Source organism: Cryptotermes secundus, unplaced genomic scaffold, assembly GCF_002891405.2.
Source record: "Cryptotermes secundus unplaced genomic scaffold, Csec_1.0 scaffold572, whole genome shotgun sequence".
Lineage (NCBI taxonomy): Eukaryota > Metazoa > Arthropoda > Insecta > Blattodea > Kalotermitidae > Cryptotermes > Cryptotermes secundus.
Genome location: NW_019725849.1, coordinates 27,801 through 51,680, shown reverse-complemented (window position 1 = coordinate 51,680; position 23,880 = coordinate 27,801). Strand labels below are relative to the sequence as shown.

General features: G+C 40.1%; 2 protein-coding genes across 10 annotated transcripts in view; one reads left to right on the top strand and one right to left on the bottom strand.

The window, feature by feature from the left end:
- Window positions 1-3,055, top strand: part of LOC111863781 (protein lin-9 homolog) — an 18,472-nt gene extending 15,417 nt beyond the window's left edge. For all 4 annotated transcript variants that reach the window (XM_023850455.2, XM_023850456.2, XM_023850458.2 and 1 more), the window contains exons 8-9: window positions 793-975; window positions 2,406-3,055. In XM_023850455.2, coding sequence (XP_023706223.1) covers window positions 793-975; window positions 2,406-2,597 — 375 coding nt within the window. In that variant the 3' untranslated portion in view covers window positions 2,598-3,055. The remainder of the gene's footprint in view (window positions 1-792; window positions 976-2,405) is intronic.
- A 12,057-nt stretch (window positions 3,056-15,112) lies between these two features.
- Window positions 15,113-19,912, bottom strand: LOC111863776 (nuclear pore complex protein Nup50). Of its 6 annotated transcripts, none has more exons than XM_023850438.1 (6): window positions 19,548-19,912; window positions 18,528-18,694; window positions 17,339-17,769; window positions 16,111-16,260; window positions 15,749-15,886; window positions 15,113-15,643 (listed from the first exon to the last, which is right to left on the bottom strand). In XM_023850438.1, the coding sequence occupies exons 2-6, from the start codon at window positions 18,684-18,686 to the stop codon at window positions 15,340-15,342; spliced, it is 1,182 nt and encodes a 393-aa protein (XP_023706206.1). In that variant the 5' UTR covers window positions 18,687-18,694; window positions 19,548-19,912; the 3' UTR covers window positions 15,113-15,339. The 6 variants fall into 6 exon arrangements, with proteins under 6 accessions (XP_023706206.1, XP_023706205.1, XP_023706210.1 ...); XM_023850437.1 differs by having other exon boundaries at window positions 19,553-19,912; XM_023850442.1 differs by having other exon boundaries at window positions 17,339-17,766; window positions 19,553-19,912.
- Between the last annotated feature and the right edge of the window lie 3,968 nt (window positions 19,913-23,880).

Here is a 23,880-nt window from a genome sequence, read left to right as displayed (position 1 = left end):
ATTAAATAGGCCATGAGATGACATAAAAATGAGGTTGAATAAATTTAAATACAGGTAGGCCTATAGTATTATGAAGGTACAGTATTACAGTACTACTTTTAATAAAATTTGTGTTAACCGGGTTTTCGATTAATCGTGATTTCCATCCCCACCATTATCCCGGATAATCGAGAGTTGACTGTACTTCGCATAATGAAGCCTCTTGATTGTCACTTGGCTTCAGGAAATTGAGTCCCAAGTGACCAAACCTTAATTCAAGTACAACCTCATAGTCAAATAGGACATGTGAGGCCATTTCATCTTTGTTGTACTTTTTTACAGGTGGAGCTAGATATTAGCTGCAGTTTGATTAGGTGTATTTTCATTGACAGTATCCTGTGAGAAGTACAGTCAGTTTTCTCAGGTGTTTCCTGTTTCACTGTAACAGTTCTCTAGTTCTTTTAGCGGGTATTTCCTGAGGAAACACTTTGCATGTATGTCACTGCCCCATAGTCACTGTTGTGAGAAGCTCAAACCCAAGTTCACAGTAGTTCACTAGGGAAGGTGATCATCACTACCAACATTTGTGTGAATAGCTAGACAACTGCAGGGCCATGTGGGGAAGATTGCAGTGGAGGAGTGGGGAAGGGAGCATAACAGCTGAAAGGAGATGTTGACAGGGTTATTCTGTGGCACTTCTTTCTGTGATTTCAGTACTAAGATTAACATCGTGTATTGTACAGTACTTAAAGTGCAGTTGTGCCAATGATCCCTTCAAATCAGACTGCACACATGGTATTACATTTTGTGCAGATTGCCCCAGAGCCTAGCATTGCAGCCATGCTAGCCCCATCTCATCTTCGTGAGAGGAGTCAGGAGGAGGCACGAGATCTTGTGGTGAAGCACAACACACATTCAGAGGTCCGCCTTCCAGTCAAGAGCGAGCGTATGCTGAGCCTCATCACACAGCTCACTGCACTCATGTTGCAAGTGAAGGTGAGATTCATGATCAGTTGGCTGGTTCAACTCATGCTGCAAGTGAAGGTGAGGTTCACGATCAGTTGGCTGGTTCCACTCATGCTGCAAGTGAAGGTGAGGTTCACGATCAGTTGGCTGGTTCCACTCATGCTGCAAGTGAAGGTGAGGTTCACGATCAGTTGGCTGGTTCCACTCATGCTGCAAGTGAAGGTGAGGTTCACGATCAGTTGGCTGGTTCCACTCATGCTGCAAGTGAAGGTGAGGTTCACGATCAGTTGGCTGGTTCCACTCATGCTGCAAGTGAAGGTGAGGTTCACGATCAGTTGGCTGGTTCCACTCATGCTGCAAGTGAAGGTGAGGTTCACGATCAGTTGGCTGGTTCCACTCATGCTGCAAGTGAAGGTGAGGTTCACGATCAGTTGGCTGGTTCCACTCATGCTGCAAGTGAAGGTGAGGTTCACGATCAGTTGGCTGGTTCCACTCATGCTGCAAGTGAAGGTGAGGTTCACGATCAGTTGGCTGGTTCCACTCATGCTGCAAGTGAAGGTGAGGTTCACGATCAGTTGGCTGGTTCCACTCATGCTGCAAGTGAAGGTGAGGTTCACGATCAGTTGGCTGGTTCCACTCATGCTGCAAGTGAAGGTGAGGTTCACGATCAGTTGGCTGGTTCCACTCATGCTGCAAGTGAAGGTGAGGTTCACGATCAGTTGGCTGGTTCCCCTCAAGTTGCAAGTGAAAGTGAGGTTCATGATCAGTTGGCTCGTTCCACTCATGCTGCAAGTGAAGGTGAGGTTCACGATCAGTTGGCTGGTTCCACTCAAGTTGCAAGTGAAGGTGAGACTCATGCTGCAAGTGAAGGTGAGGTTAATGATCACTTGACTGGCTCCATTTGTACTGCAAGTGAAGGTAAGCTGAGTTAGCTTGAGTCAAGGGGAGGGAGGGTTGTAATTGCTGTTTGTTCTGGGAATGATGTGAGTCACATGAATATACCATGTGAGAGGGTAATGTGGTTTTGAATGTTAGAGCAGATGGTACACAGAGTCACCACAGCTATCTCTGTGATTAATGGCCATGGTTATTGTAGCACAGGAACATAAGCTAATGCATGGATTAATCATGACCTGGATTGTCTGTATTAATAATCTTAACTGGGGAGCGGGAATGTGATGGGAAAATCTGTGGTGCTTTAGAGTTTGCCACATTTATCATCATCGGCAGTAGGAGCATGTTGTTGTTACTATTCTCCATCTGTTCACATCTGTACACAGAAGATATTGTAATGGCTGCTTGAGTGAATACATTTTCCTTTGTGTAAATGGTGAGTGATAAATTTTATGGTTGTACTTGAAGTACAAGTACATTTTCAGTGTTTATTGATGTAATGAATATACATGTAATTTACCTGTTTACAGTTTACATTATTGCATTTGAATTGCTGTCGGTTGCAGAGCTTGTCAGACGCAGACCGTAATGCATATGAGGTGAAGGTCCTTCAAGACTCAATGGAAGAGATCCGTTCACGTCTAAGTCCAAAAAACCAACGGATGTTCCAGAATTGTGTGGAGATCCACATGCAACACATTCAGCTCGGACTTGGTCAATGTGGTTCCCTTGACCCATTTATGATTCAGCATGCATGAGGTCTTATAATTCCTGTGCCCATCCATGCCATCAGGTGCTGCCACTTGTGCATATACTCATATGTCTGTGTGGATGGGCGGAGAAAAAAGGGTGGTAAGGAGAGGAGTGGAACCTAAGAAAAACTGGCCTGGTCCCTGTGTCACCATTGTGATTCATGATGAACTCAGAACACTGTATGAGATCTGGGATTGTTACAGCAGTGAATATTAAACTTATGGTCTTCAGGGATGTGATGTGGTGTTCGAAGGATATCCAGAAAGTAAAGATACAACGTCCAGAAAACATTTGTAAAGAATTTTCTTTATTCACTTGTAGCACTTTTACAACACACCTTTATTTACTTTCCAGCATAGTCACCATGGATCTCAATGCACTTAATGAGCCTGGGAGGCCACGCCATAGCTCAAGCGGTTAGTCGCTGCCTTCCCACCTCGACAGCCTGGGTTCGATCCCGGGTCTGGTCAAGTGGGATTTGTGGTGGACAAAGTGGCGCTGGGGCAGGTTTTCTCCCAGTACTTCAGTTTCCCCTGCCAACCTTCATTCCACCAAATGCTCCACAATCACCCTCACCTATCATCTGGGGCTGGTACAATAGGCCAGAAGTGGCCGCAGTACAAGGGACTTAGTCCCACCCACTGGCAATAAAGAAAAAATAGTGAGCCTGGGAACGAGTTTTTTTATTCCAGCATTGTAGATATCTCTCGCCTGCTCTCTTAGCCATGGAGAACAGTTCTTAACACTTCTGGACATTGTTGACAAAGTTCATTAATGGTTAATTGTCTGTCAGCATGAATGATTTCATCAATTTTTTTAATGATTTCATGTGACAACGGATGGCCTTCCACTCCTTATTTCATCATGAACATCACTTCTTCCCACTTCAAATTCACAATACCATTTTGCCATGTTTTGACTGTTCATAACATCTTTGCCATAAACAGAAACAAGTTGATGATGAATTTCAGCAGCAGTATCGCCTTTCACACAAAGAAATCGAATCACTGCACGAACCTCACATTTGGTGGGATTTTGAATCGATATGGCCATTTTAAACACACACAGTGAGCACAACGTTGCTGTGACTGTGGCCGGTGAACTCAGCCCTGTCATACTGTTCCTATCTCAGACAGTGACTCTGCCATTTCTGAAAAATATATGTTCCTTGCATTTTTACTTTCTGGATATCTCTCGTAGTTTGGTGCATGTAGGGACCAACCTATGAAACTACATGGCATCACATCACAGAAACCTGTTTGTCAGCATAGTGTTGATTCTTTATAACCAGACCACACACAGTGAATGTATGCTTATAGGTTTCTGATGATTAGGATGTGTATCTATGAGCACGTAAGTCTCAAAGTCATCAGCTTCCAACCAAGGAAAATACTTTGTTGTTGTACATAGTACTGCAGTGTATGGTTTCATGCAGCAAGAAAGATAAAATAATAAAGACGGATTGGTTTGTTTTTTATGTGTGACTTTATCTCTTTAGTGGACCCAGAAGTGGATTTAAAGAGTCAGGTGGTTGGTGTTCAAGTCTGTTCACCCACCAATAACACAGAGATGCCTGCAGATGAAGCAAGTGCCAGAATACACGTGACAGCTAGTAGGAGTGGGGAGGAGGTAACTCCAGGGCAGACAGGTCAGGGAAGGATCTGCGTTCATTCTTTCCTCAGCTTCATTTCAGCTAGTCATATCATATCTGTTGCTTTTATGTGTGTATTTCTTGGAAATTACAGTTATAATGATGATACTGCTAATCTGCAGCTGAACTTCAAATTTGGATGTGTGAGGCCTCTGTATGCAGGTGGTGAAAGTAGGCACCATTTGTTATTTTTATGTGTGAGGGTAACCTCTTTGTGAAAGGGAAGGTACAGAATATTCATAGTTGAATAAGAGAAATAAGCTATACCTTAATGATAACAAGCTATGTTTTGAAACTTATGCCAGTACCTCAGTAAAGAATAAAGGTAACGTTACTTTGATGCTGATGGCTGCTCATAGGTTGGCAGTGCTGAAATTTCATGGTTCTGCCCCGTTCTACATTCTCGATACATTGTGGCTGTGTACAAGGTACAGTTCCATATAATTATACTCCATTACTATTACTACTGTTGCTCATCAGTGTCCCAAACCTGGTCATCTACATAGCCATCAGGACTTCCAAAAATTCCTTACTTTTTAATTGTGTAATGATAAGATTGCCTGAAGCATCTGATCACCACACCCACTATGTTTGCCTTCAGTTGTTATGCTGAGATTTCTAACACATTCAACTTTCACACTTTACTGGACACATGTCCAAACTGCTACTTTTTTTTTAATTTGGAGACAGTTTCTCTTTGTATTATGGAAGTTTTGCTTTAACCCCTCGTAGGAAGAGCAGGAATATGTTGATGTTTACATTGGATAGGAAGATAGTTCAGCTGTGCATCAGGGACCAGGATATGCCTGAGTCATTCCAGTAATAAGTTGTCGGACAGGCGTTGTCACTGTAGGGGGTTCAGGCAATAATTATAGGAAGCTATTTTGAGGAAATAGCGGCTCTGATCCAGAAAACTGAAATTAACAGCCGTGGGGATTTGTTACGCTGACCACGCAACACTCTCCATCTGTTAAAGTTGGCACTGACTTCACCCACAAGCAGCGGTCGCTCAGTCAGTATAGTTCACTTGAGGACTCAAGCCATGGAGTTTGTATAGAACAGTTCCACCACAATTGGCTACAACTGCAGATCACAATAAGTGAAACTGCTCTGGTGTTAATTTCTCATAACAGAATAGGTATATTCCAATAATAAGGTTTAAATTAACAAAATTCTTGAAAGTGCTACATGGTAAAGATGAATCCCTTTGGATATGAAGAAAAAAATAAAGAATGTCTTTCGGGACACTTACCCCAGTCCAGAAATCAGCCTCGAGATAAGAGCATTCATATCAACTCCACTAAACACATGTCAGTACCCTATCATACAAAGAACCGCTATATTACGTATACAGGCTTATTGCTAATAATTCTCCCATTCTGTATATTACCAGTAANTGAGTCATAAAAGTAATCTGGGTTCTTTATTGCCACACCTTGTATTACCTGTAGTCCTAAAATTGCAATTAGCATACACCGACAAGAAATTGATTACACACACTGATTCATATTGTCTTTTTGCACACTAGTAAAACAAATTGAAGAACTGTAAGATGGCATACAAGATGGTCACCACATGCATCTAAGAGTGTTCTAACCTGATAGCAAGTCACACTCAAGAAGAATTCCATGGTCTGTAGTGGCTACCCCAGCAACTATTAGCACCAATATCCTTCAACCAATTAATTTCACACTTATAACTTTAAAGTACTATTTGGTACAGAAAGCAAGGAGGAAGGGATATGATCCTTGACACTTATGCCATTCTTTCAGAGGCTGAATCATGGCCCACTTCCCATCTATCATGGAGAACATCCTTCTCTGAGCTTCATTCTAATGCTTAGTCCAAAACAAGATGCCTCGTGTCTTTCTGTTGCCTGCTTGTTCAAGGCTCAACTCTCCTTCAAACTTGTTGGCCATGTATACACCGACTCCACTGCCTCCCATATTGAGATGAGATCAGTCCCTTGGCCCAGTTTGCTCAGCAATAAGCAGGCTGGCTCTATTAGTTCAGTAGAGGTGGCGAATCTTCCCCTTATTCAGTGCTTTCCGTGACATTACAACATTCATCACCAGTGAGACACATGGTTTTGCTGGACTGGCTACTCATTGAGAGAAGACCAATTTCCCAAGTTAGCAAGTATCTGATAAACAGTTGGTAACACCTGAATCATCAACTACATATAATTACACTAAACTGAATTTAAATTTATTTGATGGCAGACTGACTGAGATTATTTGTTAGGAGTTTGTCCATCATCCCAGTTTTTTAAAATCACTTCCATTATCAGGTAAACAGAAATCTACTCTGAAGAGTTCTGTCTTCTGGGATATAACATGATGTAATCCACTGAAGTCAACTCATGTTTTGGAGGAACATGTCATCTCCATCTTCAGGGTCCAAGAATAAGCCAAGTGAGAAACCAGCATGAAAGTCAGAAACATGGGTTGACTTTCAACAGATAAGACATCATTGTATCCCAGAAGGTAGAATTCTTCATAACCATTCCTGTGAGAACCTCAAATCCTACAAGAAATCTACTGTTTGGTCCCTCTGTACCCTCAAACAGTGGTTTCTGTTCATTTGATGATGGAAATAAGGCCGATTTTGTAAGCATTATAGTTTTAAAAGATGGTACAATGGATGAAGAACAAAGGAATAGTTTAGATCAGTGTGTCACACCATTGTCAAAATCTTCAAACTTAGTTGACTAGAAATATACTGTTCCACCTTGAATTTAATAACATAACACATTCTTGCTGGACATTTAAATGTTGGTGTTAACTGAAATGTAGGAACTCATACTGTTCTATGATGGGCAGTTGAAAAGTTCCTGAAATTCCCCTGCAGCTGGAGAATGAGAAATAAGATAGTGTACACATTGTTGTGGTGGGGAGCTCAGCATGTCTGCTTGCAGGTGCAACAGGTCTGGACAGGTTTTGGCATGCAGTGTTGTTACTGTTCCATTTGAGTTAGACATGAGTGTTGGTCATTCAGTGCAATGTCGCAGTTTGAACAGCCTGCAAACATCAAGTTCATGTGCAAATTGGGGAAATCTGCTTCAGAGATGCTATCGGCCCTGCAGTAAGTTTATGGTAATACTGCACTGAAGAAATCCAGTTTACGACTGGTTTTCCTGGTTTAAGAATGGAGAAATGTTGGAGAATGACCAGTGCAGCGGGAGGCCTTTGACATCCAGAACCGAAGAAATGATTGAGAAAGTGTGACATCTGATTTGATCTGATCGATAAATGACCATTGTGGAGTTGGAGCAAGAAGCTGGTATCTCTCATGAATCCATTCATGCCGTCCTATCCGACTATTTGAAGATGAGACCTGTCAGTGCAAAGTTTGTGCCGAGGTAGCTGAGCACAGATCAGATGGACTCTCGCATGATAGTTGCTGGAAATTTGTTTGAGAAAAGTATGCAAGACCCAACGTTTCTCAAATACATCATCACTGGTGATGAGGCATTGGTGTTTGCCTACAACCCAGAGATGAAGATGCAGTCATCAGAGTGGCACATAGTGTTGTCTCCCCAACCAAGGAAATCACGCCTTGTTAGATCCAAGGAAATGCTCATTGCATTCTTTGATATTGACGGTTTGGTGCATCATGAGTTTATATCACCTGGACAAAGTGTTACTAGTCAGTTCTATGTGTAACTTTTGTAGAGGTTGCACAGTACAGTTCAGAGGAAGTGGCATGACAAGTGGTTGGGACAGTGGTTTCTGCATCATGAAAACGCACTGAGCCACACATCACTTGTGCAGCAATTCCTTGCCAAGGAAAACATTCCTATCATCACCCAACCTCCATACTCTACAGATTTTGCTCCAAGTGACTTTTGGTTGTTTCATACTCTGAAAATGGACCTCAAGGGGACACTTTTCACATCCATTGAGACATAAAATCGAATGTGATGGCTGAGCTCCAGAAGAATCCAAAAAAGGCATTCCTCTGGTGCTTCCAATAATGGCAGCATTGTTGGAGCAAGTGTGTGTGTATGCAAGGATCCTACTTTGAAGGTGACTAGGTAAGCATTGCTGTATGTACTACTCTTACAGTACAATTCTGGGAACTTTTTGATTGCCCCTTTTATGTAGGTGGGTTGAGGTTAACCTGGACTTTTTTTTCCTGAAGACATGGCAACATAAATATAAAACTCTTTTATGCACAGTTGGTGTCAACACTGCACTCCCTGCCTGGCAAGTGACCATATGCCCCACTTCTGTGCATTAAGGGGCCCATACACATACGACTCGGCTTGGGTTCCAATGAGTCACACACGTCTGTGTGTGGGTCGCCATGAGCCAGGCTGGGCCAAGTCCAGCAGGGCTCGCCAGGGCCTTCGGTGGGACTCAGCTCGCTATTGGTTCGTACGTGTGTGGGCGGCCCCGAGCCAGACTCACGTATCTACACGCCACACGAACAGACAGTGTAATGAGTTGTGGTACTACTGAAGAACCAGGTCAGCTTCCATATATAACAAAACATTCATGAGCCTGGAGCTTTTGACATGGTTTTTAGAAGAGTACCGTGAATTGCCGGTTCTGTGGCAGGTTCGCAGCACAGAGTATTCGAACAGTACCTGAAAGTTTTCATCTGACATTCTGAAGTAGTTTTTATAGTCTTCAGGTCTATCATTTCTAATAAAGTTCAATAAATTTAAATGTGTAAATCTGTCTCTACTTAACAACCAGTTCTTAGCCCACAGTTCTCTCCTTTTTCTATTCTTTTTTCTCCTGAACATACCACATTCATCTAGTATTATGAAGGCTGCTGCAATTTGCTTCAGTGAACTCATTCTGGATACTGAAATGTACAAGGGAATTTGGGTGTCAACTCATGCGTGTGTGGTGAAATTAATCTGAGTCAAGCTCACCGAGCCAAACTTGCGAGCCATACTTGCATGTGTATGGGCCCCTTTAGAGCCAGTACAAGATAGCATCAGACCTTGCCACTCCTAGTGTAGATCAGTGCTATGTCATCAAATTACTAGTGACAGGAAATGAAACAAGCAGAAACTCTTCTTAGGCTAAATTCACAGGACCCTGTCACATATAAGTGTGATGTGTATGACAAGATTTATGAAGTCAATAAAGAAGTTCAAGTCACAGTTGTTAGCTGGCAGATGTTTTGGAATTCAAAAGGAGTGATTCATGTTTATTTTCTTCCACATGGTGTAACTCTTAATGCACAGTATTACAGTAACTTGCTTCAAAATTATGTGCACCAAGTGATTCAGGAGGAATGGCCTGGGAAACTGTCAAAGATCCTCTTATGACAACACTGGTCCACATATGGAAAATTTTACAAAGGCAACATTGGCAACAATGGACTAGAAAATCATGAACCAGTCTTCTTACAGCCCTGACTTGGTCTGTATTGATTTTCATTTGTTTGGACTAATGAAGGTGTACCTAGAAAGACAGAAATTACAAACTGATGATGAAATCAAACATGGTGCCCTGAATGGCCATGTAGTCAGGATGAAACCTTTTATGCTTCTGGCATCAGTAACTTGCCAGGATAATGGAAAAATTTTATTAGTGTAAAGGATGAATATCTTAAAAAGAAGTGAGAGTTTGGCAGTTGTGGCATATGTATTCTTTTTGTAAAAAAGTAAACCCCAGGTCAACCTTGAACCATCCTCACATAATGATAAACTAGATAAGCCATTTATATACAGCATTCAACTCTTGTTTCAAGAAGCCCAACATGTTTCGGTCCTTAACCTAATACAATGAAGACTGTTTCACATCTCAAGTAACACTCTTAATTAAAAATAATATTTAACCATTACATATGTGATTAAAATATTTCTAAACTAATGTCCCTCTTTATTTTGAATCCTCAGTATTTTGGATATGTAAGGTATAAAATTCTAACATGGCAGCTGCCGTAAAGTTATATTCACAGTAAAATACATTAATATGATTTTGTTCATATGTGATTTTTAGAGTTTTCATTTTCTTGGTTTGTATTTTGATACATAATCATATGTACCACTTCAAAGTAATATGTCTTTAATATTGCTATTCTTAACTTTTTCTTGGGGCACGCTGTAGCGTAGTTGATTGAGGCACTATGCTACAAGCCGGAAGGTCACGAGTTCAAGTCCCGATGAGCTCATTGGATTTTTTTCAGTTGACCTAATCCTTCCAGCCGCACTATGGCCCTGGGGTCGACTCAGCCTCTAACAGAAATGAGTACCTGGAATTAATTAAATCATTTTCCTAGGGAGTAAAGCGCGTAAGGCTGATAACCTTACCGCCATCTTCAAGCCGATTGTCTAGCTAAGGTGGGACCCTCAAATATATCAGATAGACTATTTGGTTCATTACAGAATTATTCTCTGATGTCCCTGTTTTATACATAGTATATATATATATATATACATGAAATCTATCTGTAAATTCTGTTTACCATCGCTTTATTGCCCCATCATCTTTTACATTGTTTCTGTTTCACTGAAATTATTTATTATCAAGGATATCTTGTGCCTATTTAGAATCATATGATTCTAAATATGATGATATCTAAATATGATAAAATGATAAAATATGATTTTCATACCTGGTTTTTAGGGATCTCCCAGTTTGGCAGTCTGGACTTGCTAATCTGTGAATACCTGCATGTTCAGAAGATGTAACGTTCTTGGTTTCTCGTAAGTTTCAACTTGCATTATTAGTTTTGTATGCAGTTCTCCATTTTGTGTCATTAAATAATTTTGTAATTGTTTTAACATATATCCCATCATATATAAACATAACCCATGGTTCTCTCTCTGTAACATTGTGGTCTTCATATTCATGAGTTTGATTGTTCTTTGTTATCCTGTTTAGATTTTTAAAGTGTTCTTTTCTGAAATCGTTATTTTGTGTAATCTGTATTCTATTACAAAATTGTTTCTCCTTAATACTGTTTTCCAAAAGTAATTGAAGTTCTATCTATCATGGTTTTATTTTCACTGAAAATAAATATTCCTGTTATAGTAAATCAAATCTCTTCATGGCATAGTGCTTAATTAATTAAACACGGGGATGATTTCACCCTTTTAGTATAGTAAATCATATTATTTTCAATAATACATTTAATGTATCTTCTTTCCAGAATTTTAAGCAAAATTTCAGTTACTATTCCAGATATTGATCACATTGCTGCTCATTTCAGTCACACATGTACCTCTGTGTTGTTGTCTATCTGTATGTATGTATGCATGAAACAACTATAACTGCTGTTTGGATTTTCTTTAAATTTACATACTGAAGCAAAAACTGTTCTGAACAAAATTTGTACAGGCAATTAAATACAGAATAGAATAGGACAGACTTGGTCTAAGACATGAAAGGAAGGACACAGGCTGAGGGTATCTGAGAGCAAGGTGCTAATGAGAATATTTGGGTCAAAGAGTGATGAAATAATAGGAGGCTGGAGAAAATGCATAATGAGGAGCTTCATAATTTGTATCCTTTGCCAAATATAATTAGAATGATCAAGTCAAGGTGGATGAGATGGCTGGGCATGTAGCATGCATGGGTGTGAAGAGGAATGTAAACAGGGTTTTGATGGCAAAGCCAGAAGGAAACAGACCACTAAGATGGCCTAGTATGCCTATTGTGTTACACATGATGAAAGTAACGGGTTCCAGTTCAGATGATTGGATTTATTGGCACTTTGGCTAAAAGTTCTCCACATTTAAATGCAGTACTATTGTTGATTTCCACAATTTATAGTTTACTTTTGCACACACACTAGAATCCTCTGTTTCCATTATTCATCTCCTAGCAATGGATCTCAACACAGAGACTATCACTTCAAACCACTATTAGGTCTTCTACAAACTTCCTGTGGCAAGTCCCATACCGAGAACTCAGAACTGACTGACTGCTTCACTTCTCTTATAAGCACTCTGCACACTGCATTTTGTACTAGTCTCTCAGTCTCGTCTAAGCTATAACAGTTAATCGTTTTATAAGCTTCACACGGACCACATAGAAAACATCTTTCATTCTTGACTCCTATTGTTGCATAAGGAAGACCACACAAAAAACAAGTCACGTGATTCCTAGCAAGCATCTTCATGGGTGCGCCATTGCCCAGCAACACACAATGACATTCCTCTACTGAGACAACTGCCTTGTGTGTATTTGGTCGCAGGGTGTTTCCCAGTCTATTACCTAGCAACGCTCTGATCATACACGTTACAGTATTAAAGTTGATCTTAGAAAAACAGAATGGGGTGGTATGGACTGGATTCATCTTGCCCAGGATAGGGACTAATGTCAGGCTATTGTGAACACGGTAATGAACCTTCAGGTTCCATAATGTGTTGGCAAATTCTTGAGTAGCCAAGTGACTTGGGGTTGGTTGTCAGATTTTAGTTATGCTGTTTGTATTAAAACATGTCTATTTTTAGAAGGCCCTACTAATATATCCTAGTAAAAAGTATCTGAAAGAAAATACATTGCAAAATTCTACATTATTATTTTTCACTCGTATAAAAGTTGTTTCTGATAAGTTGATAGATTCATGAAATAAAACAAAATACATATACATATGTATATAAACTGAAATTGAAATGTGCAACACTTAACATTTCTAAGTGTTGTCCTCTCCTGCTGTGACAGATATGGAAACCTTGGCCTGTACAGAGGCTGAGCAGTGAAATTTGGTAGACATTCATTTCTGCTTGGTTGAGCAATGTGACACTGTATGTGTTGTCCTAAAGCTGACCAGTGACCAGTGACCAGTGGTCAGTGTGCCATTCATCTTGGGATGAACTGAGGACAAATTTCCTTTGCACTCATTTCCAATAAATTTTGAACAAAAACGTCTGACAAAATCTCCAAATGTCTACTTTGTTGGAACACACAAATGATTCAAATAATTACATCCAACAGGTGTGGAATTCATTTTTTTGTCCACTTCTAACTCTCCAGTGAAATGAATAGCAATCAGCCATTCTGTCCCTTTTCTAGGCACAGCCCATGTAGAGACTGTAGTTTTTCTTGAACTTTCCCATGTTCATCATACAAATTGATTTCAGCTGCTGTTTTATGCAATCCATTGACATATACAGATTTCCAAATCATTGCTGTCAAGTTACATCTCATCCTAAGCGGCCTCCGTAGTCTAGGGGTAACAGTCCCACCTTATGACTCAAGGTACGCGGATTCAAACCCGGTGGAGGTCGTGGAATTTTTAAGGGCGGAAAAATTCAGGGAACAAGTCCTCCGGGAGGGACTTTAAGCTGTGGGTCCCGTGTCATAGATTTACGGCACGTAAAAGATCCTCATGTCTCTAGGAGACCTCTGAGCAAAATTAGGTAAAAAGTTTCCTGCCCAAGTAGTTTCCAATGCCTCCGGTAGATGGGGAAAGTATCAGGTACCACTGCCAGTAGAGGGGCCGAACTCGCTGGCTGAACGGGGCTGAGAGCGAGCACCAGAGGGTATGGCGACTGGTAGAATATCAAAGGGGAATGTACAATAGATCAACAACTGGTCGCGGTGCATGGGGAAACCCACCCCCTCAATAATGAATGAATAAGGAATGCATCTCATCCTGGCATTATGTTATCTCATTCTGATTTTAGTCTCTTCACCATCAGAGCCTTTGAGCATCCCTCTACAGTTTTGCTTGACACTTCTACAAGAGTTGACAGATGTTGTGTGTGGGAAATGAGTTGAATTATGAGAGAAGAAACTATCCATGTAAAGTTTCCAGCCTAGCTCTCAGGACCCCTTCACTGGTGCAGGCTTAGCTGCCATTGTCTCTGTTGCTTTTGTCATGTCACACAGTTTGAAAATCATTTTACAGATGTGTCTGTTAGGACTCTTCACCAAGTATAATTACTGTTTTCCAGTCAAGGATGGGCAGGGCACATAGAATGAATGGGTAAGAAACAGAGTCAATATAATATATTGGTGGGAAAGCCATAGGGAAAGAGACCACTAGGAAGACCAAGACATAGGTGGGCAGACAATATTAAAATGAATCTTAAGAGAGATAGGGTGGGATGGTATGGGTTGGATTGATCTGGATAGGGATCAGTGGAGGGCTCTTGTGAACACAGTAATGAACCTTTGGGTTCCAAAATACGCTGGAAAGTTCTTGAGTAGCTGCACAATTGGCAGCTTCTCAAGAAGGGCTCAGCTCTGTGAGTGAGTCAGTCTGTTATTTAGGACCATGTCGCTTGAAAGTGACTGTACCATTGAAGAGCAGAGTAACTTCAATCACAGCCAACTGTTCAGTGCAGTGTAGGTGTCAATCAGATCTTATCAAAGAGAGAGCTCATCTTCCAAAGTTACTTATAATTCCTGTCAGTCATGTCTGGTTGATTCTCATTGTCACATAAGTGCTGAAATCTTAGTGTATGAAAAATCAGTTCTCTCTTCATGTGGCTATAAAGTCATGTTCAAGAATGGACCAGTAACATTTCAGTCTGTCTATGCCATGGCTTCTGGTAACAAATGGATTTGGTGCTAGTTACTGTTATGTACTCGTATAAGCGCAAGTATTTATAGTCGGTTGTTCAGTTCCCCTTTTTGCCTTCTCTTGTTCCCCCCCATCTTTCTCCAAAGTCTCCTTTGAGCATCCTCCTCATGAACTACACTGTGACACGACAATAACTGCTATAGAAATTAATGTCAAGAACTATGGGAAAAAGTATTTTAATGCAAAGCCAGGAACTCTGTAGCGGAGCTGCTGCTCGAATGATTTGAAATTGTCAGACTGGTACTGCATGATAGAATTTGTTACATCACTTCAAACAGTGACATCTCATAATATCAGCAGTCTGTGTTCATCCCTTTATATTAAAACATTCTAAAGATCATAATGTGAGCGTTAAAAAAACAAAGCATATATGTTGAACAAAGCCATATTTATTCAGGAAAAAAAAACAATTGATTTAGAATGATTAACGGAAGAATTCGGAAGCCACAGCCATATGACACATATCTTCAGACCAGGAAAAGGTTCAATGTTTTTTATAATCTGTGAGACATAAAATATGTATAGCACAACACTTTTCATAAGCTGGCTTATTTGGTAGCAGTTACTAAATTATCACTCAAATTAACGTGAACTGGTTACTTCATGTATTCTTTGAATTTATCAAATGCTTCATCTGCATCGGCGCCAGTCTTGAATCGGAAAAGAACAGGTACAGGCGGTGGCTTGGTGTCAGGCGTTGGCAAGCACACTAACATCACATTATTTGAACCCATACGCTGCACAGGCAGACTGGCCATCAGCAGGGTATTAACCAGTAGGTTTCCCAGACTAGTATTAGCCCGCACAATCAGTTGCGTCTTCTCCCCAACTGGTTTCAGGTACAGCATGCCCACGCCACGCTCTTGGAATGAAGCCTCTTTCTTCACAAACACCTTACATCTGAAAATTATGAAGGGTTTGTGAAAGCTTCAACTCTTACGATTAAAGGCATTTATGTATACTGGAAGTGAAGTCGACATATGCTGAATCTTGACACGAATGTACCTCTTGGAATAAATAGCACCCTCCTCAGTGACAGGTGTGAATTCTACTTTGAACGGTTGCTCATCAGCCTCTTCTTCGTTGCTCTCCTCTGGTTTAATTTCTGGCTTTGACACATTGCTGAATGTGAATGGTTGGGAACTGGAACAAAGTAATGTAAAATTCGTGCACAGTAGACGAGGTTAGGGTGTAAGCAAACCAAACTTAAGGCTTATTCAGGGTAATGGACAGAGACATATGTGAGCAGTTAAATTGTATGGGACTTGATCATACCTGCATAAGTTTCAAGTGTCTTGCAGTCAGGACTATAAATATGAAACAGCTTTGTAACCAAATAATTATCAACACTGACACTCGGAGCATACCTTCCAAAGGTGAACCCAGCCATCGAATTGGAACTGCTGGAAGGTGCAGAACCAAAACTGAAAGTTGTTGTGCTGCTCCCAGAACTTTGGGTAAAGCCTTTTGATTCTTTGCTTTCAGTGGCAGGGCCCTCCACCGACCTTGCTGTGTCACTACAGATGAAAAAGAGTATTAGAAGAGTGTTCGACTGCTGTGGTAAATTCGCAAAATGTAACTGTTAGTAAATATTAATTTGCTGTGCTCCATGGGTCAAGTTTTAACATGAGGGAGAACATAAATATGATAAAGAAAAACAGGTAAGTTCTAACATAAAGACAGCTAACAGATCCCTTTAAAATATGGTAAAGTTAAAAATTTTTGGAACTACAGTTAACAAAATTTGATTTATGAAGAAATTAAAAGCTGATTAAATGTGGGTAATATGTCAGCCACTGAGTTCTGAGCCTTTTGTTTTCTTGCCTGCTACCCAAAAACAAAGATTAAAATATATAAAACTGCAATTTTTCCTGTTGTTTTGTACACGTGCAAAAAGTGGTCTTGCACATTAAGAGAGGAACTTGGACCAAGGCTGTTTCAGAATAGGGTGCTGAGAATATTTTTATTAAAACTAGCGCCACCTTCACCGATGTGATGCCATGTAGTCTGCTACACGTTAATGTTGATTTGCAGGCACCATGCTCTTCTGAAACACTGGTAAACATCAGAATACAGAGTTGTAAAATGTCAGAAGAAAGTGATTTTCAGCCAGCATTGTAAGAATCCATAATATCAGGGAGTTTATTACATCTGTACAGACAGACTAGCAATGAAAGCAACAGATGCTACTGCACACACACACACAAAATATGCTGCAATCAGAAATTAATTTTCAATGAATTTAATTAAATATTTATTACATTAAAATATGTTTCAAAGCAGTGGATCTAATTAAGCACTATGCCATGAAGGCAAATGGGGGGGAGTGGATGTGTAGATCAACATTTGCTTGACACCGGCACTATTTTGAGGCAAGTGGTCAGCTTCACGCTCCGGCCGCTTTACCCCCGGGGAACATCCCCCAGTACCCAATTGATATGAGACTGGGTGAGCCCCAGAACCGGTTTGGACATTGACAGGAGAAAGTTCTTGACCCTACTGGAACTCAAATCCTGACCCCTTGATCATGCAACCTGTAGCCAGTCACTATACCGACTCCTGGACACATCAATGGCAGCATAAATATATACACACCACTTAGTCATGATGCCCTGTGTAGCTGGTGATTTCTCTGGTGACTTCTCTGGTGACTTCACTCTCTTTTGTGTCACATCTGCCTCTTTCCCAAGATTTTGCTTGGACTCCTTCCCATCAATTTCAGTCAAGTAGAGCTCATAGTCTCTAAAAATGGGGGTGAGGATACAGAATGGGTTGCTGTCGACATGTGATTTTATCCACTGCGACACACACTGGTTCAGACTCTTCAGCTTTGAGTAATACTCTGCAGACTTACTGTCAGAAGCGGCATCTGTGGAGCCTGTTTGCACATTTTTACTGACTGAGCTGTTCAATGTATCATTAGGTTTGTTCACTTTTGTTAAGAAGCTGAATGTTGATGCAGGGTTATTGGAAGCTGCTTTGAAGCCCCCAAATGTAGCAAATGGGCTTTTAGCTGCTTCATTCTGCTGCAAGAACAAAACACGGTTTACGATTCAGTTTCCTGTTATAAGGGTTCCTTGTTTTCACTTAATTTTTATAACTTTGGATACAGTGCTTATTCTGGTAATAGAAAATATTGTATGTGGGCTTGTCATATTGTAACTTATTTTTACAGTTTTATACCGTATGTTTGTGACGTGTACACAATTTGTGTATGTAGTCATGTATTATAGGTAGTATTGGTGACATATATGATAAAACTTGTCTTGTTCTATATCTAGAGGCTATATTGGGAAACATGGATTTCTGGAACAAATAAAGAAGATTAAGATTACTAGTTATGGTCAAGTTTGGACTGACAAATCTTGACATAGCTGCCCATGTATCTTGTGTGCAGTCTGTATTGCTAACTGTGGGGAGTTCAAGTCTTTTTATGTGAAGTGTAATCATAATGAGGTCCAGTGGTGGGTTCTTGTGAACATGAACCTTTCATTTCTACAAAAGGCAGGGAATTTTTTTGATCAGCTGGGTAACTATTAGCTTTTCAGGAAGGACTCTGCTCCACGGAGTTAATCAGAAATGTAATTATATATTATGAGCTGTCTGTTACAGTCAAGTAACCCATAAATTCCCTATTAGTTCATTTCACATGCAATGAGATAATTGCAATTTGAGTAGAAAATCACCAATGACAATTTGGGTATTATACGGTGGGCACTTTTTCATTTACAAAACATTGAATTCTCAGTTTGAATGTATTAATAACAGCAAAGTTTGTGCTCACATCTTCTGTACTACCACCAGATCTCCGTTTGGCTGATCTAATTATGCGATGCTTCATAACATCAGGCGTGGCTTTACAGAATGTTCCTGCTTCTTCTGGAGCTTCCTCTTCATTCCAGTTGTCATGGTTTAGTTCAGATGTTGCATTTCGTTTGGCCATTCCAAATTCTGCAAGGTATACAAAGATAGTAGTACTATTAATAATGCCTACACCAATGCTGCTTTTATGGTGCTGGTGCAGGTGAAACGGAAACAAAGCTGTAGCACGGAAAAGCATGCATCCAAGAAACATACTCTTGCTTTAATATACAGGAAAATGTCAAATCATGACCATACAGTAGCCATTCTCGACTTGGTTTACCCCCTGACAAAAGTCTAATTTCTGTCCTATTCCCATTCAGAATTAACCTGAAATTATGATTCTTTCATACAATTGGTATGGCTCCTCCTTTGGGAGATGAGCCCGTCATAAGGCCACTAAAGAAGCAGGTCAATTTAAAAAATCCACGCCTCGAATGGGGTTCTAACCCACGACCTCAGTGTTCGAAGGGGCGAAAACACATCGTACTTAGGCCGCGAGGCCACTGTGATCTTCCTCTTCTTTATTAACTTATACAAATTACTCGCCAAACACAGCACTATAACAAGGAGCGACATGCTTAGGTTAGTGTCAGTAAGGTTAAGGGCGCAGTACTGTTATGTAACATGTTTCACTCAAAATGTAAAGAAGGTACATCATTTCGAAATGACCTGTAATGAATGCGTACGCAGTGTAGTACAATAACGTATAAATAAATAACTCGAATATTAAGAAAATTTGAAGTATGTGACATTAGACATGCTCCTCACTCACCTACTTCCGTTACTTTCGGCCATTTATTCTGACGTACTACCGCCTAAGCACTTAGGTATTGAGTTCCTATAAAATGTAGTTCTTTTATCATACTTACAGATTATTGTATTTTTTAGTAATATGTGTTGACTAGATTGTCTTGTGACTGCAGATATAACCGACACTTACTTTACCTCTAATTAGCTTGAAGACGTCTCACATTGGTGAACGAGGAATACGGTTTAAACGTTTCAAACTGAGAACTATGTTAGCATAAGAACGAATTCTGATTCGATATTTGTTTCTCTTTCCATGCTATTGGCCCCCTTCCGCAGGGCCCTCTCCCGCCCTCAGTGCCAGCGCTAGTGATGATAGCCGCTGCCACCTTCAGAAAGTGCTGAGACTTGCGGCTTAATGTCGTCGGCAGTCAGTGACTTAAATTGTGTGTGTGGTATATAGATGAACATAAATTGTGCGATGGAGGTATCAAAATCGCTTCAGGCAGATATTAGAAACATTCAGAACGAACTTAAAACTGCTATTCAAAGTCATCAGGCAAGTACAAACTTTTCAATATTTTGCGTTACGCTCTAAACACTTTTTCTTAACTCATAAGCACAGGCGCACTGGTGAACAGTCCTTAGGAAGTTACAGCTTTATTGATACTTTGAGAAAATTGAGTACGAAACTTTTTTTTATAATTCGTGTAACAATCATGCAAGATACTGGAGTGCTGTAAGATGTAAGCACGCAGTTAATACGACGGATAGTAGCACAATGTTTAAGATGCTCTGTTTGTAATATTTTATTTTATCGCTTAAAAATTTGGAAAATACGGTGATCACTAAATGTGAACTGTATTTCGATAAGAAACGTTTTATATTATATTCACTGACATAAGTCCGGCAATTCCGAACTTCATTTATGGTCGCACGGGATTCAAAATTAACATTGATAATTGTTACGTGATCACAAGCAGAAAAGCTGTTACGGGAACACTCTTCATCCAAACAAAACAATTCGCCTAGCCGTAACTTCTTGATTGATTCACGACGTCGACGTATAGCTTAGTATATGTCCTTTTTTTTTTCATCACATAACTATTGATTTCGCAGAAGTAACTTTGACGAACACAAACAATTCCAACAAGTATGCCGGCCGTGAAGGTCATTCGTACAGTCAGCTAAGTTGCGAAGAAAGTGTCCGTAGCCAATATCAGTTTGTGAAACTCGCAAACTAGAGTGTTGTGATTCGTATCTAAGTCATCTAATGTTTATGAAGTAAATTAAAATGCAGTTTTAATGTGGCAGATATTCTTTGTCATTTTAAAACAGATTTTGATGTTATTCACGTCCCAGTTTCCGCCTCTCCACTCCCCAGCACGTGTTTCATCCGTGTTAGACATGGCAAAAATAAAATCGCAGCAACCCCAAGAATTAAATGTCATTGCCCTTAATGTAAATTGGCAGAACTTTGCACAAACCAGAAGTTACAGAAGATGACTTAATAGTTTTACTTCATAGCATGAACAATAAAAAATTCGGTAGTACTGGATGTTATTCACGTTTCTTTTGAAGAGTATTACACATGACGAAACATACAAGAAATTGTAAATGTCACGTTACCTTCATGCTAAAAAAAGAAATCTGTGGTAAAACCAACTTTCAGAAAGGGGCAACAGGTGGAGTAAATAACAGTTGTCAAATTTCCTTTGTTCATTCCTTAAGGTACCAAAAATAATGTGTCAGACCTGTTGGTATCGTTTCTAGATAAATGCAAGGTCTTAGCAATTTGCAGTTTGATTGCAGGAAATCTCGATAATGAAATAAGTAGTAACTTTATATTTGCTGTCTTGTGTTGAGCATGGGAGACTTCATAAATGAGAACAGTATGGGATTCATGTTATCTCACATTATCTTATAAACATTGCCAACCAAACAGCATATGCCGAGCAGCGTTGGCTTATTGGTAATCCTCTGGACTTGCATACAGGAGGTGCATGGTACCAGTTTTGGCCATGACACCAACTATCCTGTTTGAAGTTATTTGGGGTTCACTTTGGTCCCTCCAAGAAAATGCTGTGATATTATTGTGATTAGGTCATGAATGATTCTTTTAAAAGCCTTTCAATTCATTATTCATCAGTCATCCTACCATCTGATGTTATGTAGTGTGAGATCCTGACAGTATTGTGAACTGAGCCACAAGAAACACAAATAGTGCACAGCAAGAACAAATGGGCGATAAACATATCACAGATTATGTGTTGTAACAGCCTGACTATCAAGAATCCAGCCCTCTAAGGGCCTGCACATTGCTTTCTGCTTCTCGTCTTATGAGTCACTGATGTTTCAAGGGCTTAGAATTGTGTGTGAAGTTCTAAAAGGGGGGGGGGGGTAGGTCCACATGAGCCAGAAACAGCACAGCACAAGTAGCACAGTGTTTTGAATCAAATTATCTGCACTCTGATGGGAATGAAACAACTTTGCTTATGGTTGTTGAGTACAGTCCTTTACTGGTGTTGTTACAATCATTTTGTCATTTGCTCATGGACAGTGGGATGTGTCGTGCTGTTTTGCATGGATGTTGCTGTATGATGTGCAATGAGATATGACAGTGGTTCTCAAATTGTGGGGTGCGACCCCCAGGGGGACGCGAAGGGCTTGAAAGGGGGGCGCAGCATACTTTCCTACAGATAAAAATTAAAACTGCCCTAAATCAATTAGAAAAGTAACAAAACATAAAAATACATATAGAAAAACTTTTGATGAGTACAGGCTTTAATTATCATAAATTTCAAAATAACTAATAATTATTATAATAGTATGTAGATAAACACAAAATAAACCGAATAAAACGTCAAACATACCATGACTTCTATTTTGATAAAAAAAACAGGCTGGGGCCTGAGAGTATTTTCTCTTGTCAGGGGGGGCTCAGAGGTAAAAAGTTTGAGAACCACTGAGATATGAGGTTCTCAGGATGGTGAATATTGAGATTACGGACTTCTGGGGTGGAATGCTGTATAGTCTGGTAGAATGATACAGTTGTTTTGGGAGGATATGGAAGGAGTGTTTCTCTGCAACATTGGTTCCTAACTGCCAGATGAAATAGTTGCATGCCACATCCTGTAAGACAGTTATCTAAATATGCTGATTCGTTTAATGATGCACATCTGTGAAAAGTGTGATGTGTTGTGTTGCAGCAGGTCCAGTCAGTAATGTTGCACACATTGATTTTGTGTTTAATTAGAAACCCTTCTGTTGCAGGTTGTGGTGCTGAAGTTGAGGGATGACCCATTGGTAAGTGATCCCCACTTATATGTGTATATGTATACACTTAAGTGTATATGTCCGTACTAGCACAGATTAGTTTAACTTAGCACTCACTCTTCTCATTGTCACTGTGCAACTTCCTTGGTGTATTAAAATTCACGCTTCAAAAACATTCGTATCTTCCCGTTATTCAAATACTACATGTTTCAGGACAACTGGCCACCATCAGGTGTATAAATTTTAGAGAAAACTGCTGCCCAGTTGTCACGCTGCTACACTTTGTATTTTAAAGGTGTAAAATACTTTGAGATTATTTTTTTAATGTGTGATTTTTTGTTGTATGTATGTATATTTTGTTGGTATGTGTTGATTTTTCTTTGGTGCTGTGTGTAGCTGTTCAGAATGGTTTTGAAAGGTGAATTTTAATACATCATTGAAGTTGCACAGGAATTGTGAGAAGTGCAATTGCTAATTTAGAATACAGATTGTGCCAGGATGCCACAGTATAATACTCAGAGTAGTTTAATTGAAAAAAACTTTTTGGGTTGTCAGGATAGGGCAGCAGTGTTTAAGGGCTGCCATATCCAGATGAGGACAGTATGCAGAGTATTTGTTTATTTTATACACAAAATGAAATGAAATGAAATGCTATATTGCCTGAGTGCTGATATTGTAATGTAAACATTTCATAGAAAATATACAGTGTGGACTCTTTGACCTTTGGAACAGGTGAGGCTAGGACCAAATAAAATCTGATGCTAGTATTTAGGAGGAGGGGAATTTGTGTTCTCATCATTAAATGTCCATATATATTGTCATGTGTTGAGTGTATGCCACGTGACAAATAACTTCACGCCATATTGGATATAGTGAATTTATTCCACTCGCTCGTACATTTACACAATTTACAATTTCCCAACTACTGCCATCGGCCGTATCCCAAATACATCTGTTTTCCATTCACTCCGGCGAATGCTAGACTGCAACTGGCTTCCGCTGCACTCGGTGGTTTCACGATCCACACTGTGTCACTCCTAATCACACACTCTCTTCACATACTGCTCAGCCGGCTTTTTATACCGTTCCCTGTTGCCTCGTGTTACAGTGGTGTCCTATGTTACGTCACCGCGGAAGGGGGCGGAGTGTTGACTGGCCTGTTACCGTAGCAGCGGCAGCGCTCCGAAGCTGTTACGTCACCGCTGGCTGGGGAGGGGGTGTCCTGCATAGAGCATATACCTCACAATATA